At 41.7% G+C, this 19,369-nt stretch overlaps 1 protein-coding gene across 5 annotated transcripts in view; it reads left to right on the top strand.

Annotated features, from left to right (window-relative positions):
- LOC126184545 (uncharacterized) overlaps positions 1-19,369 on the top strand; it is a 414,668-nt gene that overhangs the window by 178,875 nt on the left and 216,424 nt on the right. For all 5 annotated transcript variants that reach the window (XM_049926963.1, XM_049926962.1, XM_049926961.1 and 2 more), the window contains one exon: positions 12,026-12,094. In XM_049926963.1, coding sequence (XP_049782920.1) covers positions 12,026-12,094 — 69 coding nt within the window. The remainder of the gene's footprint in view (positions 1-12,025; positions 12,095-19,369) is intronic.

Genomic DNA, 19,369 nt, shown 5'->3' with positions numbered 1-19,369 from the left:
CATAACATTACGAGCCAATATGAACTAGCACAAGCATTTGAGGATTGTGATAGGGAAGGCAAATGACTGAGTTTGGTGTATTGGTAAAATTTTAGAAAATTGTGGTTCACTTGTAAAGGAGATGACATATAGGATGCCAGTGTGACCTATTCTCGAATACTGCTGAAGGGTTTTGGATTCACACCAGGTCACGTTAAGGGAAGACATTGAAGCAGTTTGGAGGTGGGCCGGTAGATTTGTTATGAGCAGGTTCAAACAATGTGCAAGTATTACAAAGATGCTTTGGGAATTCAAATAGGAATCTCTAAAGGGAAGCTGGTGTTCTTTCTGAGGAAAACTATGGAGAAAATTTAGAAAATCAGCATTTGAAGCTGACTGCAGTAAGACTCTGCCACTGTCAACATACATTTAGCTTAAAGACCGTGGAGATAATACACAAGAAATTAAGGCTCATACGGTGGCAAGTAGACAGTTTTTTTTTTTTTCCTCATTCTGTGTGCGAGTTGAAGAAGAAAGGAAATGACTAGTACTGGTAAAGGTTACCCTCTCCCACACACCTTACGGTGGCTTGCAGAGTTTGTAAATGTAGATACCGTGCAGCAGTAGCTATTTAATAGCTGCCCATGTGCCCTCTGTACTATTTGTATGGGCTTTTGTCGTCACATTCTTGATAGTCTGTTTCTGGGTCATGGTAAGAAGCTTGAAACTTTTGTTTTTGAGACATTTATATGCATAAAAAAAAGTCTGGTATTACTGTTGTTCCTCACAAAATATTTTGTTGTAAAATTTTTCCACAGAAGAGCTTGTTATCACTTGGGCATAATCCGAAGAAAGGAATAAAAAAATTGGATGTCCGTCTTTGGATACCCCCAGACACCATCTTCCTGTTTTTTAGTCCCTATTCTGAACTTCTTTTTGCCAAATGGAGATTTGTCCACCCCAACAATCTGCCCTTTTTCTCCCAAGTTTCTCATTCTGTTTGATGCACTCTTCCATGCAAACTTTCTACAAAATTGTCCACACTGAATCAAATCACAGTTTGCTTAGCCAACCCAAGTTATTGACTTATAAATTTTGATTTACACTCATAAACCCATAAGCAATTTGTAGAATGGCACTAATTTTTAATTTCATTCTAAAAAACCAGGAATTCTTTTGGATAGAACATTTTGAAAACTGACAGCATTTGCTTCACATTCAGAGGAATCCATTGACAGTAGCCTTTGACTCTTTCAGAGCCATTTCATCTCCACATTTAACATTTGATACATTCTTGTTTCTTGACAGTTAATCTAAAAGACATGCACCACCTCCATTGCCATGTAGAACCAGATCACTTAAATCACCCCATTTCATAGAATAGACTGCCATAATTACAGGAAAATATTTTGTGAAACTCATGTGTACACACCAAACAACAGCAAACACGACAGAAATTTCAATTGTGGTGCTAAAAATACATTCTCTCTTTTCTCAGCTCTCATTGGTTACATGAACTATCACCCCATTGGGTATGAAAAACTGATGTGTTGCCAACCTGTGAGCAGTACAGAAACACTACTGTGACTGCTGCTAGCCTTGATCTAGACCTAAGTCAAAGAACAGCCATCCACTGCCTCAATACTGAGCTTAGGTAACCATTGTTTCTGTAATCACTGTCATTAACTACAGTTGTATTGTTGTGGAATATCCCCACTGTCTTGCACATGCACCTGTAACACCTGTTGCAGTGCCCCAATGCCAGAAGTCCAATATGACCTATACTCCTTTCTCAAGTCTACATTGTACTACTACTGGCCATTTCCTTTCTTGTTAAACTCATATACTCCAGGTCCTTCCAAAAATACATCTTGTGTATCTGTTTCCCTCCTCTCTCTCTCTCTCTCTCTCTCTCTCTCTCTCTCTCTCTCTCTCTCTCTCTCACACACACACACACACACACACACACACACACTGCTACTCAGGACATTAAATTTCTACATGCTTCCTGAGATTCTGAAACCCAACCACCAGGGACAACCATTTGTGACTGGATATTTATTACCCCACTGATCAGAACAGTTTCAACCTATAGCCCACAGGGTACCTTCTTATATGAAAGAAACTGACTACTTCCTCCACCAGCTCTCCACAATTCCTCCCTCTTTATCACTCATTACACTGTTTGTCTCTATCAGAGCCACCACAGTCAGTTCTATAATGTCCAGTACCTGTGGTTTTTTGTCAATGAACATATTCTCTTTCAGTGCCTGCAGTAGGATGGAGATAAAGACGCAATTAGATGGTGGTAACGGCTGAAGAAAAGTAGACTTTGAAGGAGATGTAGTTGTGCAAGTGAAATTAATTAGCATTCAACTAAGACATTTACCCCCTGCACAGGCCATGTGGCCTTGTTAACCCACTTGCAGAAGAGGTTCATGTTCTGTAACTTTGCTGATAGTGACTGTGTCGGACTCCTCCATACCACCATTACTCAGCATAACAGTAAGAAATATTTGTGGTTGAAAAACAATTTCCAGAAATTTATTACAAAGTTTAGTGATGAATACATTGTGGGGCTGCCACAACAATGTTAAATATTTTTAGTTGGCACATCACTGTGGGCAAAGGGTGCCCACATTTCTGTCCTTGAGCTAGTAGTAGTAGTAGTAGTAGTAACTTTATTCATCCATAGATAACTTTTACAAGGGTATAGGGTATGTCTTTGTGTTATAGCAAAAACAGTGTATTCATGTATACAGTCATTTACAAACTTACGAGGTGTATTCAAGTTCTAAGGCCTCCGATTTTTTTTTCTCCGGACTGGAAAGAGATAGAAACATGCGCATTGTTTTAAAATGAGGCCGCGTTCATTGTCAATACGTCCCAGAGATAGCAGCACCGTACGGCAGATGGAATTTTACCGCCAGCGGCAAGAATGAGAACTGTTTTAAATACTTAAAATGGCAACGTTTTCCTTACTTGAACAGCGTGCAATCATTCGTTTTCTGAATTTGCGTGGTGTGAAACCAATTGAAATTAATCGACAGTTGAAGGAGACATGTGGTGATGGAGTTATGGATGTGTCGAAAGTGCGTTCGTGGGTGCGACAGTTTAATGAAGGCAGAACATCGTGTGACAACAAACCGAAACAACCTCGGGCTCGCACAAGCCGGTCTGACGACATGATCGAGAAAGTGGAGAGAATTGTTTTGGGGGATCACCGAATGTCTGTTGAACAGATCGCCTCCAGAGTTGGCATTTCTGTGGGTTCTGTGCACACAATCCTGCATGACGACCTGAAAATGCGAAAAGTGTCATCCATGTGGGTGGCACGAATGCTGACGGACGACCACATGGCTGCCTGTGTGGCATGACGCGCAATGACAGCATGAATGGGACTTTATTTTCATCGGTTGTGACAATGGATGAGACGTGGATGCCATTTTTCAATCCAGAAACAAAGCGCCAGTCAGCTCAATGGAAGCACACAGATTCACCACCACCAAAAAAAATTTCGGGTAACCGCCAGTGCTGAAAAAATGATGGTGTCCATGTTCTGGGACAGCGAGGGCGTAATCCTTACCCATTGCATTCCAAAGGGCACTACGGTAACAGGTGCATCCTACGAAAATGTTTTGAAGAACAAATTCCTTCCTGCACTGCAACAAAAACATCCAGGAAGGGCTGTGCATGTGCTGTTTCACCAAGACAACGCACCCGCACATAGAGCTAACGTTACGCAACAGTTTCTTCGTGATAACAACTTTGAAGTGATTCCTCATGCTCCCTACTCACCACCTGGCTCCTAGTGACTTTTGGCTTTTTCCAACAATGAAAGACACTCTCCGTGGCCGCACATTCACCAGCCGTGCTGCTATTGCCTCAGCGATTTTCCAGTGGTCAAAACAGAGTCCTAAAGAAGCCTTCGCTGCTGCCATGGAATCATGGCATCAGCGTTGTGAAAAATGTGTACGTCTGCAGGGCGATTTCGTCGAGAAGTAACGACAGTTTCATCGATTTCGGGTGAGTAGTTAATTAGAAAAAAAATTGGAGGCCTTAGAACTTGAATGCACCTTGTACATGTCTAGTTTTACAAGGATGGAACAGTAGTGACCTTATGGTAGGAACCTTCCTGGCATTTGCCTAAAGTACTTACAGGGAGGACCACAAGAAACCTACAGATTTCCAAATGAAGACGGCAGCCTCAGCCCTCTGAAATACAAGGCTGTTCTGTTTAAAACAGCACTACAGCATTCCGTTTATCCCTAATGTAAAATACTGTTTTACAAAGAAGTTATGTATAATGTAATAGGTTAGTGCTACACTGTTCATTAAGTTGTCATTGTCAGTCATTCCGCACACTGCATACACCATACACAGATTGTTTCATAATGTATCACTACATTAACTATCAGCAGATCTCAGGGCTGTAGCAACAGTGCCTGGCTTCCATTTTGTATGCTGCAGTTTTCCTTTTGCTAGTGGGGAACAAAATTGAGTCACCATCCCTGTATAACAAGTGAAATTTTGTGTTCAGAAAGAGGGTAAAGTGTTGTATTATACATTGTGCTTAGCTTTGGGTGTAAGTTTTCCATAAAAGAAAAAAAGAAGTAGAACATAGTGTGAAAATGTTATGTGAAAGAATAACAACAACAACAACAATAAAACATGAATTATTCATATGTGTTATAGTGTTTACCAAACCCCTACTCTGTGTTGTGTAAGTAATCTTTTCGTGTATAGAATGTATTATTTAACTCCTATTTTTTAAACTGCCTTTTTAAGTAAGTTCATTTTAGTAATCTCTTTGGGCGATTGCACAGTTTTATTCCTTCGTGGAAAATGCTGTTTTGTGTTGGTAGATAGCTACTCATCACATAGAGGAGGCACTGAACCACAGAGAGGCACAATGCATAGAACACTAGAAATACTTTTGGACAACATCCTTCCTCAGAACACACACACAACGCACACACACACAGAGACACACACACACACACACACACACACACACACACACACACACACGTGGCTACTGTCTCCTGCTGCCAAGTCCTGCTGGAGAGAGTAGCCTGTTACTGTTGCTTATTGCTGTTGGGTTTGTCACTCTTTGTTAAGGTGATAATTATGCTATTAACCATCATCTTTATTGTTTTTGCCATTAGTTTCAAGATTACAGAATCTCTTTTCTTCCAGCCCTGGCTTGTCAAGGCGTTTAACTGCAAGAAATGTATGAATTCTCATAGATTCATTTTCATCATTTTGGCTATATTTCTGTTGTAAAATATATAACACCAGTTATGTGGGACAGCTTCTCCCATATACTGATTAATCAGTAAAATTATTGAGAGTAATGGTAGTAATAGTAAATATGCTATGTATCTTTTTTCTGGTTAATGGTAATGCCTGGCATTGCACCATAATACTATAAACATTGTAATGGGAGTACTGACTACTGTTTTCTGTTTTGGTAATGCAATTATTTTTGGAGAGCAGAAAACATCAGAAATTAGGATAGTAACAAACATTTGAAATGTGACCCTGCAGCTTGGTATTTTGCAGAAATTAAAAAGAAATTTAGAATATTTGATGTCTCAAGACACACATTTTAGAGCACTTGATAAGTTTCAAGTCTATGGATAGGGTTAAGTCCTAAATTGGACCTGGTTTTTGTCCACTTGTACTATTAGTGGCTGTCACCTGTGGAGAGCTTCTTTCCTTGTAAAAAGTGGAAAGTTATACTGTAATTTTGATTCCCATTACACTTTAGGCTCCTATATCCAGGGGTGGACAAAATTGTGGAAAAAACCATGATAAATGCATGCCTGAACTAAATGTAGATGCTAGCCAAGTCGGCAGGTTGAAAGTGTCAGTCGTGGTCAGAACTGTTCTGTGTAGTTGTGAGCGCATTGTGTCAGAGCTAAGTGAATTCGAACATGAAAAAATTGTTGCTCATATAATGCACACTTCCATAACCCAGGGAGCCAAAATGTTTGGTGTTTAAAGATTTGAAGGTTTATACCACATGTAGAGAAAGTGGAAAAATATCATCTGCTGTCACAATGCAGACTGAAGTGTGCATTGATTGATTGTGACAGATGGACATTTAAGAGGATTGTGATGAAAAATGAGAGAATGACAAATGCAAAAGTCACTGCAGAACTGCATGTTGCTCTTACGAACCCAGTCAGCACCAAGAGCAGTGTGAAGGGATCTCCATAAGCAGGAAATTGTAGGCCAGGCTGGAATTCGGAAACCATGTGTCAGTGATGCAAATGCGTATAAGACGAAAATGTGATGCTGAAGCCGAACTATGGAGCAATGGAACAAAGTCATTTGGTTGGATCAGTCTTGTTCCCCACTGTTTTCATTGTCTGGCTGAGCTTACATACCAAGAATGAAAAATGGTGGGGATTGAATGAAGATGGGAAGCAATATCATGGTATTCCAGGGTCACATTGCTGCCATGGATTATATGACCATTTTGGCTGATCAGGTCCATCCAGTGGTACAATGTTTGTACCCCAATGGTGATGCTGTGTTTCAAGATGACAGGACCTTGGTTCATACATCTCACATCGTCCAGGACTGGTTTTGTGAGCATGAGGGTCAACTGTCACATCTCTCCTGGTTGCCACAGTAATCAGGTCTTAATGTTATTGAACCTTTGTTACCTACTTTGGAGAGAAGGGTACACAGTTACTATTGAGCTCCATCATCATCATCATCATCATCATCATCATCGTGACATGAACTTGCACTATTTTGCAGGAAAAATTGTATAAGATTTCCTTGAAAATCATACAGGACAAGTATTTAAATGATTAATGGAAAATCTCATATAAAGATGTGAAACAAATGCTAACAAAGAGATAGAGGGGCTGGCCAGTACTTACCTCAGCTCAGTACAGCCGATAGATACACGTAAAACAGAACCGAAAATTTACATTCCTAGCTTTCGGATCAAATGTTCCTTCATTGGGGAGGAGGTAATTAATTTTCAGCTCCTTAATGGCACGGGATTCAGCTGGGGTGGTGTTGGGGGTTGTCGGGATGTTCTTCAAGAAGGACTGGGAGGCAACACTGGATGTGAGGAATTCCTGAAATGTCTGCAAGGGATGGTTTTGGGGGAGGGGAGGAGGATCCCTTTGAGAAGACAGTCGGAACTGTTCTAGATAGGGTTCAACACTGGGTCCAGTATTTGGGGGCTGTGTTTGGGTAGTGAAGTGATATTTCCAGTTGAGGTTCCGGGTGAATGAGAGGAGATCTTTAACCAGGGCAGTGTGGTTGAATTTAGGTGTGGGGCTAAAGGTTAAGCCTTTTGATAGAACAGATGTCTCTGGAGGAGAGAGGGATCTGGATGAGAGGTTTAGGACTGAGTTGGGACTGGTGATATGTGGCATTTGACTGTGGTTATAGTTGAGATTTGGTCTGTGTGGGGTATGTGCTGGGATGGGGAGATTGAGTAGGGTGGCTAGGCTAGGTTTGTTGATCTCCTCCCTGATGAAGGAACATTTGATCCGAAAGCTAGGAATGTAAATTTTCGGTTCTGTTTTATGTGTATCTATCGGCTGTACTGAGCTGAGGTAAGTACTGGCCAGCCCCTCTATCTCTTTGTTAGGACATGTATTTATCCATTCTGAGATGACTGGAAGCTGTTCAGAATGCCAAAAGATTTCCTGCACCATGTTAGGCATGGTAATGTGTTGTGTTTTTGGTGTTTCCATATCTTTTTCCAACCCTTGTATCTGTTGTGTTAATCATTTCTTAGGTCATAGATGAATACAGTAAGAGCATACAATCTTCAGTAGGACCAAGTTTAGTAGAGCACTATGTTGTTCAAGCCATCAGTAGTTGCTAACACTGATTTCTTCTGATTCATTTCATGCACCTCATATGTCTTGATGTACAATTTGTGAAGTGACTTCATCGTCCTGAGCTAGGTGGGGTAGTACTTTAAGGGACTATACTTGTCTCCCAGAGCAGCAGGATTGAGATCCATGCCCAGCCATCCAGATTTAATTTTTCTCAAGTTTCAAGGGATCAGTTCACATAAATTCTAGGATGGTTCCTTAAATTAGCCATAGTCCATTTTCTGTTCCACCCTTAACAAATCCCCGCTGCAGGTCTGGGGATTAGAATAGGCCCGAGGTATTCCTGCCTCTCGTAAAAGGCGGTTAAAGGAAGACTCACACATTTTGGCCTTTATTTGATGGCCCCTGTTGGGTTTGACCTCCAACTTTCTAAATTTTCCCAAAGAGTGAGCCAGTTGGGGAAGGGCGCCTTATATGGTGCGTTGTGCCCATCATGCATTGAGATCTTGAGCCCGCTTTCTCATCATCGCATTGCAGTCCTGCTCATTCTCCATCCCCTGGGCGAGGACACCTTTCTGGGTGCATTTTCCACCATGCTCTATGCAATGTCGCTCTCTGCGATGACGATGACCATGGACTTCTTAGCACCTCATATCCAGCATGGCAGCCAGTCCATTGTGGTGCGGCCACCATGTACCCTGTTGGTTGTAGCCCCCAGACAACACACAGATCGCTCTGTTGATGCCTGCGCCGTTAACTCTCTAGGTGTGCCATGGAGTAGATGTCCATCTCCTTGGGGCATTGGAACTCCAAGCAATGGATGTCCTGCCAGGTGACCCTTGCTGAGGTTGGGTGGTGCCCATTGGGAGGGCCCTGTTCAGAGTGGGTGGCATCGGGGCGAATGACACGCCCTGAAGCATAGTACGTCATTTCTTGCTGGTGGTCTGCCACCAGCAGTCTCTAAGTGGGCAAAGTTTATCTTCAATGCTAAGAAATGACCCTAAATCGTTCCCTTCCCTGGTCACACCATGGGAGGAACGCCAGGCTAAGGATGGCAGTGAAGCTCATTAGCTCCAGTACCTCATATGTACGAGAGTTGATTGGGAATCTTTCATGTCCATGAAGCCTCAGTTTTTTGTGGAGCATTTGGAGGACAAGTTTGGGAAGGTGGAGTGCTTGTCCAAAATGCACTCTGCATGAGTCTTTATAAAAACAGCTTCCTCTGCCCAGTCACTGGCATTACTCGCTTGTGACAAGTTGGGGGATATTTCAGTTATCATCACACCCTATAAGAGCTTAAATATGGTCCAGGGTATTATATTCCACAGGAACTTTCTTTTGCAGTCTGATGACAAGTTACATGCCAATTTAGTGCGGCGAGGTGTTCATTTCATCTGGCGTGTCAGTCGGGTCCAAGGGATAATCAGGTTGCCACTGGTGCCTTCATCTTGGCCTTTGAGGGTGACGCATTGCCCAAGAATGGGTCTACCGCTGTGACATCAAGCTATATAGTCCTCCCCTGATGTGGTGCTTTAAGTGCTGGAAGTTCAGCCATATGTCTTCCCCTTGCACTTCCAGTGTCACATGTTGAGATTGTGGATGTCCATCATATCCCGATACTCCATGTTCCCCGCCTCCCATCTGTGTCAGCTGTAAAGAGCATCATTCACCTTGATTGCCAGACTGCAGGATTTTACAGAATGAGAGGAAAATCATAGAATATAAGACCCTGGACTGACTGACCTACACTGAGCCTAAGAGACAAATTGAGCACCTACATCCTGTGGCTGTGACCACCTCTTATGCCGCTGCTACGAAAACGGTTGTCGCCCCATCAGTTCCTCACATTCCTGCCACCTCTCAGAACCAGAAGACTACACTTGCCCCCTCGATGGTGGGGGGCACTTCCCTCCCTGTTGCTCCCGCATCACCTACTTCTGGACAGGTTTCTGCTAATGGGAAAGATGACACCCGCCAGTGGCTGAAGAGCCCAAAAGCAGCTGGTCACAGGGCTTCACACTCATCCTCAGTTCCGGAGACTGAATCAGTGAAGTCCTCCCAGCCAGGGAAACCCCAGGAGCAGTGACAGAAATCCAAATGAAGTTCCCCAAGATCAAGGGAATTGCGGTACCACCCACACCACCACTACCTACAAGTTCTGCATATGCGGATAATGTGGAGATTCTGGCGTCTGCTGAGGACCTAGAGCTCGCTAGACCCTCGGACACTATGGATATAGACTGCTCAGGCAATAAATTGGTGGCAGCAGATGACTGTGAGGCGTAAACAGCCTCATTGAATGTTCCATAACTTCCCAGCCTCAGGATGTCATCCTCCAGTGGAATTGTGGTGGTTTTTTTTCCCACTGCCTGGCTGAGCTACGGCAACTGTTCAGCTTTACACTGGCTTTCTGTATTTTTCTCCAAGAAACCTGATTCCCGGCAATGAAGACCCCTGCCCTCCGCGGCTGTAAGGGATACTACAGGAACTGTAGTGACTATAATCGAGTGTCAGGCGGAGTTTGCGTTTATGTCCTAAACTCAGTCTGTAGTGAAACTGTACCCCTTGAAACCACTTTTGAAGCTGTGGCTGTCAGAATAAGGATGACATGGGAAGTAACTGTTTGCTGGAACGGTCCAGTTGTTCAGTAGTGTTTGTCTGGACCCCAGGTCATGTGGGAATCGCAAGCAGTGAACTATCCAACAGGCTATGCAGAAACTGCTTATGGTGATCGGCTTTTCTGCAACTGACCTGCGTTCAGTACTACACTGCAAGGTTTTGTGGCTTTGGGAGATGAAATGGCATAACCTCAGCATGCACAACAAACTGCGTGCCATTAAGGAGACTACGAATGTGTGGCAGTCTTCCATGCGGGCCTCTCTCAGGGACTCTTTGGTTATCCGCTGGCTCCGCATTGGCCACACTTGGGTGACATATGGCTACCTCCTGCACTGTGATGACCCACCTCAGTGTCGGTGCAGCACCTGGCTGACAGTGGCCCATATCTTTGTGAGCTGTCCTTCTTTGGCTGCCCTGTGACGGACTCTTCAGTTACCGGACTCATTGCCATTAATTTTAGCTGACAACGCCTCATCGGCTAATTTAGTTTTAAGTTTTATATGTGACTGTGGGTTTTGTCATTCTGTATAAGTTTTAGCGCATGTCCTTTGTCCCTTTGTGTTCTCCACACTAATGCTTTTAGGGTGGATGTTTTAATGTGTTGCAGAGTGGCTGGCTTTTCCTTTTTATTCTCGTGGTCAGCAAGCCACGGTCATCTGTTCTCTTCTTTTTATCCCTTCTACCTGTTTCTTGCTTCTCTCTGTGATTTTCTTTGTGTGTTTTGTCCATAGTAGTTCTTCCTTTCTCCTGTTTTTGTGCTGTACATCTTCTTTCTTTTCTTCTTTCCCTTGAATAATTATTTTACCAGGAACAAGGGACTGCAGACCTCTCAGTTGTTTGGTCCCTTCCCCCTCCCCCCCCTTCCCCCCTTTTAAACCAACCAACTGACCTATCTTAGCAAACGGAGAAAGTGCTCCATTTCTGTGACTTCCACTTACATATCTCTCTCTCTCTCTCTCTCTCTCTCTCTCTCTCTCTCTCTCTCTCTCTCCCTCTCCCTCCCCCCCCTCCCCCCCCCTTCTCCATCTTTTTCTCCTTCTCTCTAACTCTGGCCCCTGGATTTCTTTCTGATTTTTCGTCAAAGTCTGGGAGATTTCTAAATCTACAATTGAGACTTTTTTAAAAATTTGTCAGCCTTGATTTATTTTCAATGGCTACTGTGTCACTACTCCCTTGAGTTGCAAAGATTGCTGTGTTTGTCTGTCAAGTTGAATCTGTTAAGGAACTTTTGTGAGTACACTTTTTTGTGTGTGTGTTATGCACTTTGTGCTGTATTTGTTGTCCCTCCCCTTCCCCATTCGAGACTTGAACAGTGCTCAGTAATGTTTCACAGCACAGCTATAATTTTTGTTAGAAAGTCTCTAGCACCTTAAACTAAAGAAATGGTGTGAAATCCATCTAAAATTTTGTCTGTGTTTGTGGACCATAGTCAGTTAAATTTAACTGTTAGAAAATTATTAATACTACAGAAATGAAACCACTTTTTGACTCTCGCATATTGATTTTGTTTTTAGGTTAAAATGGAAAACAGATTGCTCAAATTGACCTTTTTCTTGGTATATACGTTTTATTTATGGCATGAGCTAATATTTTGTATTTTTAATTTCCAGATGAAGAAAAGACTGTGACGCAGTTGGGAGGCCCCAATCGCCGTAAAGATCCAAGGAAAGATAAACCTGGTAAATATTAGGAATTCCTTCTGTCGTATTAATGTAGGAGTAAAATTACGTATGAATGTATAACAGAAGTCTTTAACAAACAATGCAGACCAAGCTGGTGTAGCTGAGCAGTTCCTGGCACTTCAGTCTAGAGCCGCGCAACCACTACAGTTGCAGGTTCGAATCCTGCCTCAGGCATGGATGTGTGTGATGTCCTTAGGTTAGTTCAGTTTATGTAGTTCTAAGTTCTAGGGGACTGATGACCTCTGATGTTAAGTCCCATAGTGCTCAGAGCCATTTGAACCATTTTTGAAACAACATAGATTTAAAATTATTGGCTTAGATAGCTCACACACATGAGCAAGTTTTATGGGAAGGGAGTACTATCATAGGAATGGAGACAGATGATTAAAGTAGCTGTTAACCGATGTTGTTCACATGATAAACAAAAGGATATTTTTTTTTTAAAAAAAGGTAAACTATTTCATACTGAAAACTGTTATACCAAATGTCTCATAACTTCCGTAGTGAATAAAAGTTTCCTTTTTGAAAATGAAAAGGATTAAAGGGACTTGGTGCTCTCCATTTCTGATGCTTTCAAATGAAACAGATCACTAAAATTTGGGTTACCACAATTTACACAGATTTGCTATCTTTGCCATGAATGAAATTTAACTCATTCAATTGTTTGTAGTTAACAAAGATAACAACTCGTTGTATAGTTGCTCTGTGCATTGAACACACACAGAGTGAAATGCCACAGTGGTAAGGCACAGGACTCATATTTCGGAGGAAAGTGGTTCAAGTGACCCAGATTCAGGTATTCAGGGATTTCCCTAAATCCCTCATGGTGAATGCCAGGATAAACACAATTTTAATCAGCATTACAGTATCACTTTCTGTCACATCATTTTTGCCCTGCAACCCATGATGTTACCCTTTTATAGTAAAATATTGCTTGTGATGTCATCCTATCCATGCTATTAAAGTTAAAGACTTCATTTATTTTTTAAAAATAAGTTAAAAAATTAATTACTAAATATTAACATCTGAAATCTGTGATGATGCTTTGTGTGTTAAAATCTTAGGTGAAATATTGACTTAGCAGTTTTTGCACCCATCTTATACAGTTAGCAGCTCCAACTATGAAACAAACTTTCAGTTGCAAAACATGCTATTGAGTGATACTTTAGGATTGGGAGAAGGATGGAATTTAATTGTTGCGAATATAAACAGAATTCATTTCATCTCAAAGAGAATTCTGGAAGTTCTACAAAGTTTGCATATAAAAATATGAAAGTGACATTATTTTATCAGGAAAAACTGACTTATTTAACATAAAAAAGAGAACAAAAAAGAATGGTTAAGAAACTTCCTGACAGATTAAAACTTTGTGCCGTACTGAGACTTGAACTCGGGACCTTTGCCTTTTGTGGGCAAGTGCTCTACCATCTGAGCTACCCAAGAGAGTGAAAATTCTGGAAACATCCTCCAGGCTGTGGCTAAGCCATGTCTCTGCAATATCCTTTCTTCTAGGAGTGCTAGTTCTGCAATGTTCGCAGAAGAGCTTCTGTGGAATTTGGAAGGTAGGAGACAAGGTACTGGCAGAACTGAAGCTGTGAGGATGGGTCGTCAGTCATGCTTGGGTGGCTCAGATGGTAGAGCACTTGCCCGCAAAAGGCAAAGTTCCTGAGTTCGAGTCTTGGTCCGGCACATACTTTTAATCTGCCAGGAAGTTTCACATCAGTGCACACTCCACTGAAGAGTGAAAATCTCATTCTGGAAGAATGTTTAACATTAGATTTTTTTAAAGAAATACACCATCGTACTTTTGACATTACAAGATATTGTAGAAAATCAAATAAGCTCCAAATTGTGCATCAGCAAAACATCAAAAAATTTTAGAAAATGGAAAAGATTGGCAGAAAGTTTACTCTTATTTAAAACAACAACAAAAAATTATAAAAAATGAAAGTGGCTGAAAATTGCTTTTAAGTGACATCAACCTCAACACCATCCTTCAACTCAAAATCTCTTCTGGCTTCTTCCTCATTTTGAGGATTGGCAGTGGCAGGAGTAACTCTAGAACTGCGTTCCTCATTGTAGGACACCTTGATGCAGAATTTGAGTTTGTTGTCCATTGACCAGTCTTCACCAGAGTGGAGCTCCTAAAGCTTTTTGACGTCTCAGAGTTTGGCTTCTGAAAGTTCTATACCTGCTGTGATTGGTGTTGGGCTGTCTGCGTTGCTGAAATTTTTTCCCCTCTTCAGGATGACCTTCCCCCTCTCCAGTGTTAAAATCATTTTTGCTTTTTGTGAAAAAGATGTTTTTGGTTTTTTGTATCTGGAAATGCCATTTAACAGTAACTTTCACTGAGATTTCCATGCATCCTTTTCAGTCTTGAATAAGACATTCATGTTGTTCTAGTTTTACTACTGTCACATTTCTCAATGTGCTGAATGTGTACAGACTGGTTTTCAATGACGCTCAGAGCTAAATGTGTACAGACTTGTTTTCTATGATGGTCAACTTGTCTTTCAATGTTACCAAAAACCTAGTCAGGTGGGATGAATAAGAGGTCCACTATTTGGCAACCACAGTTCCATTCCTTCGCCATTTTTGAGAGCTTTGAGAAGAAACCAGTGATCTAGCATGCTGATCGTCATCCTGTTTTTATTCTGACTTCCACATCTGCAGAAGGCAACCAAAGTTTTTTCACTCCTTTGATGTTCAGGTGAGTCAGTCTGTGGTGAACCATCAATGCTATTTGGACTGTTCCTCTGGCACATTCATATTCCAAACAAATATTTGGAAACACCAAGTCAGTGTTTTGGTGGGACTCCAATTAGCCCTAGCACACTGCAAAGTTGTAAAGGTACATCTGACGGCAATAATAGACCACTTGATCTGGCACCTTTGGTAGTACTAGATTCTATGGACAGTCATAGCTGAGAGTTATTTCACCCTCGTCATTTTATTTCAGCTTTGTATAGAACATGTCAGCTCTCATTTTACGAATGTTGAGCTGGGTTTGCATGCTATCCTTTTCAGCACTTCATTTTCCCATTTCAATAAGATTTTCCAGCAATGAACATGTTGAGCAGGTATCAAAATTTTTGGTGTCAAAGCAAATCTGTGCAAAAAATACTCCCATAATATTTGTATTTGACAATGTTTTCAGTATTCTCTTCACAATGTGGTCCACATCTTTCTTATGCTCAATTTGCTATTTAAATAGACTCTTTGGGTGTTAGTTCCTCATGAGTACTGACTGTCTAAGGGGTTTAATTTCTTGATGTGATTTTTCACACACTGTTTTCTTGTATCACGCAATGTGGTTCTTGTGTCTCCTCCTCTCATATCATTGGTAACAGCATATTGGTCTACAATTTTGTGGCATAACCTGGTAACCCTATCATTCTTAATTTGTAAAACTGACAAAAAAGCTGCTTTGCAAACAGCAACATTTTCAATATCCTTGTCCCTTAGTTTCAGTAAAGAAAAATGAGTGGTGATGGTTCATTTCCTTTTTTGTCCTCTCTGGATCTTCTTTTAGGGGATGTTTTAGACACATTTTGAGCTACACAGTTGCTCTGACACTTTGGCTTCTTTTCTGGTGAAACATTTGGTGAATTTTCTGATGCCTTGTATGGTAAGTTCATTATATCTTAGTTTTCGGAAGGGATGTTTACAATCAGGAGTTTTTGGGAAGGCCTTGGGCTTCTATTTGAAACAAAGTCCCATGCTTAAGTACATAGAAGCAGTAAACAGTGACAAGTGGGGCAGTGGGAAACCACATCACAGGTCTTGACAAGTAGGCAGAAGTCTGTACACACAGATAAAATGAAAGGGCAGTAAGAAGGACAAGCTAAGTTAAAAAACCAGGTAGTGTGTATAAAAAGGTGTGGTTAAACCACATGATGGGTAGAAAATTTCATTTTTTACTACCAAAATCCCCTCCACCAGTGGTTGCTAAAAATCCTCCCCAGTGGACAATTTGAGCAAAACTGAAACTGGGAGTAACCTGGCATCCGTGTAAGTGTATTGTATAGCAAAACTATACATGACCGCACACACTCCTAGCCACTCCCTGCAAGACCTGCTGAATTTAACACACATTTTCTTTAGTTTTGCTGTGCATTTCACTCTTACATTGTTTCTAGATAACTACCAGTTTGTTTTGCAGGAATGGTCCGCCACTGTGTAGAGGAGAGCACAGATCGTACCATGAATTTGTTGAGGTTTTGTCATAACAATTAGTGTCAATATAGTTTCCATTGCATGACATTGTTTTGATAATACTTTTCATATTCTCATCTTTCTGGTTTGGAAACAATTATCTTCCACTGATTAGGATGATTCTTCCTTTTCCAGGAAGGACTGTCATGCTCTATCTCATTCTGGTCATTTGCAACTACTATGAAGGTTTGACTTCTTGCAGAATTCTTGTTATTTCAGTTACTTGCACTGAGTGAGGTGTTGCTGTGGTTAGCATGCTGGACTCGCATTCAGGGCAACGACAATTCAAATCCATGTCCAACCATACAGATATAGGTTTTTCTGTGATTTCTCTGAATCACTCCAGGCAAATGCTAGGATAGTCCATTTCAAAATCCACAGCCAATTTCCTTCCCCCTCCTTGACAGAACCCGAACTTGTGCTCTGTCTCTAAATGACCTCCACAATGATGGGATTTTAAATTCAGTCTTCCTTTCTCCTTCCTTAAATTACTCCCACTTAGTTCGTACCATAGTCTGCATTTAAACCGTCCAAAAAAAGTCATTTTCTTCAAAACACTCATGCTAATATGTCAACAAACACCCTGCTGATCAGCTAAACTGTGATTATCGGCATGTATTGCAACAATGCATCGACAGCGAGAGCTTCATTGTTGTGTACATGTTCGCTACAGTGCAGCCAACCTAACTCTGAATAACAAAAATATCCCTTCAAATCATAACAAACTGAAAGGTAGCTTTGAATGTCTGATGTCAGTTTGCATGCTTTACATCTGGACATGGCACACACCCATTTTCAATGGGTTATAACAGGTTTTGCACCCTGAAACCTGCTCCATAGTGTAGGCACTGAAAAAATCTATACTGCAATGTGCCCAACTCAAAATTGATAAAAATGCATTTAGCGGCTTGTGCATTTGGACTACTCAATTCAGAAATTGACATGGAATACAAATAACTGAAAGAGTGAAATTAAATACTAATTTTAGCCAAGGCATTGAGTAGTCAATAGGCATATACACAAGACTGAAATCATTGCTAAATCTGGACAGTGCACTTCCTCAGAGCTACCGAACAAAAATCGCACCCAACTTGGAATGAAGTAGCTACTGCTTCCTCTCTTACTCCCCCCCCCCTCCACACACACACACACACACACACACACACTCACTCTCTCTCTCTCTCTCTCTCTCTCTCTCTCTCTCTATCTCTCTATCTCTATCTCTCTATCTCCATACACTATGTTGTCCAAGTGCCATAGCCCAGCTGGACTGAAATTTTGTGTTGGGTGGATGGGGGAGAGGAACAGGGGGGGGGGGGAGAGCTAGAAAGGGGTGGATGGGATTGGGAGGGAGGTGGGACACAGCACAGAAATGGGACATAAATATGGCACCAGCAAGCAATCCCTAGGATGGATTGGGGGAAGTTGCATGTGGCACACTGAATGGTGAGGTGGGGGAGGGGGGGGGGGGAGGAGGAGTTGGAAGGATAGGAAAAGAAAGAGTGGAACAGTTGAGTTGCGCGTAGTCTTCCACAGGGCAATGATTGCAGTGCCATGGGAATGACAGCAGGTGTGGCATAATGGTGGATAAAGATATGATATAGATTGGGTGTACAGTGGAATACAACTTTAGGAAGGGTGGCAAGGAGATTCGTCATATCATAATATGATGAAAGGTAGTCAAACCCCTAACTCTTTATGTACTTAAGTTTTTCCAGTCTGTAGTAATTACGTGGATATTCTTTTGCAGATGGTTTGTACATATGATTTTTAGAATTAGGGGCATGTGTGGATGTGGCACAAGAGATTTGTAAGCTCCCCCCCCCCCCCCCCCCCCCCTTCGAAATGCCGTCTTCTCTGAATTACATAGATATAATTTGTCCTTAGAAAACACAATTTAATTCTGTAATGTCCATGAGACCTATGGCCACACCCACCTCTACCCCTGTCCTTGTGTCTCCTGCATCACTCCATTACTCTACACTAAATGTTCTCTCTGCAGTCTCTCTTTCCAGTACCCCCTTTTCTACCTCCCCCCCCCCCCCACCAAAAAAAACCCTTTTTGCCCATCACTGTGTGCCACATGCATCTTCTATTGCCTTTGTCAAGGTACATTTGCTGATGCCACATTCATATCCTATACCCTTGCTTAGCTCTCTAAGCCATCAGTCTCATTTACCTCCATCCCCGTCCCCTCCTTCCTTCTTTTTACCTCTTACCCACTCCTCTCACTCTACCCTACACAGCTCTTTGCCCCCTGACAGGCTGCACTGCCAGGACAGTGTAGCTGACTAGAAAAATGTAGTTGTTTGTGTTAGTTATGAGTGTTTAAGTCTCGCCAGAGACATCTGATCTCAAATGATCCTCTCTCTCAAAAAATTCTTGTATTCATCTAGTGTATAGTTAATGTTCATAACAAGAAGAATACCTTGAAACATAAATCACTGAAGCAGGTGCTGTTTGTTGTCCCATTTTATTTCATTGTGTGTCTTCAGAGAGACAATTAGAATTCTACAGGTATTGTAAAATAATTTTTGCAACTTTTTTACATTCTGTAACATGCTGAAGTTGAAATATTACTTGTTTTTGCTGTACAAAAAATGAACACCATCCAGAACATGCCTTGAAGGCTCAATGGTACCAACCAGCTACCGGCCGTTGTCAGTTTTCGTGATCAGTGTTGCTACTTCTCAGTCAAGCAGTTCCTCAGTTGGCCTCACAACAGCACTTGACATATGTGGATGGTGATCCATCCAAGTGCTAGCCAAGTGTGACAGTGCTTAACTGAGATGATCTGATGGGAATTGGTGTTACAATTGCAGCAAGGAGGATGGTGGTTCAAATCTCCATCCTGCCATCTCGATTCAGATTTTCCATGATTTCTCTAAATCTTGTATCTCAAGTTCCTGATGGCTTCTTTGTAAGGGGAATAGCCAATTTCCTTCACCACCATTTCTCAATCCAAGATTGTTCTGTGTCTTCAATGACATCTTCATTGACAGTGTGTTAGACAATAATATACCCTCTTTGTTTCTTTCCTTCACTATATCTGTAGGT

This window comes from Schistocerca cancellata, chromosome 4 (assembly GCF_023864275.1).
Source record: "Schistocerca cancellata isolate TAMUIC-IGC-003103 chromosome 4, iqSchCanc2.1, whole genome shotgun sequence".
Lineage (NCBI taxonomy): Eukaryota > Metazoa > Arthropoda > Insecta > Orthoptera > Acrididae > Schistocerca > Schistocerca cancellata.
Note: the sequence above shows the minus strand (reverse complement) of the source record. Positions and strands in the feature narration are given on the sequence as shown.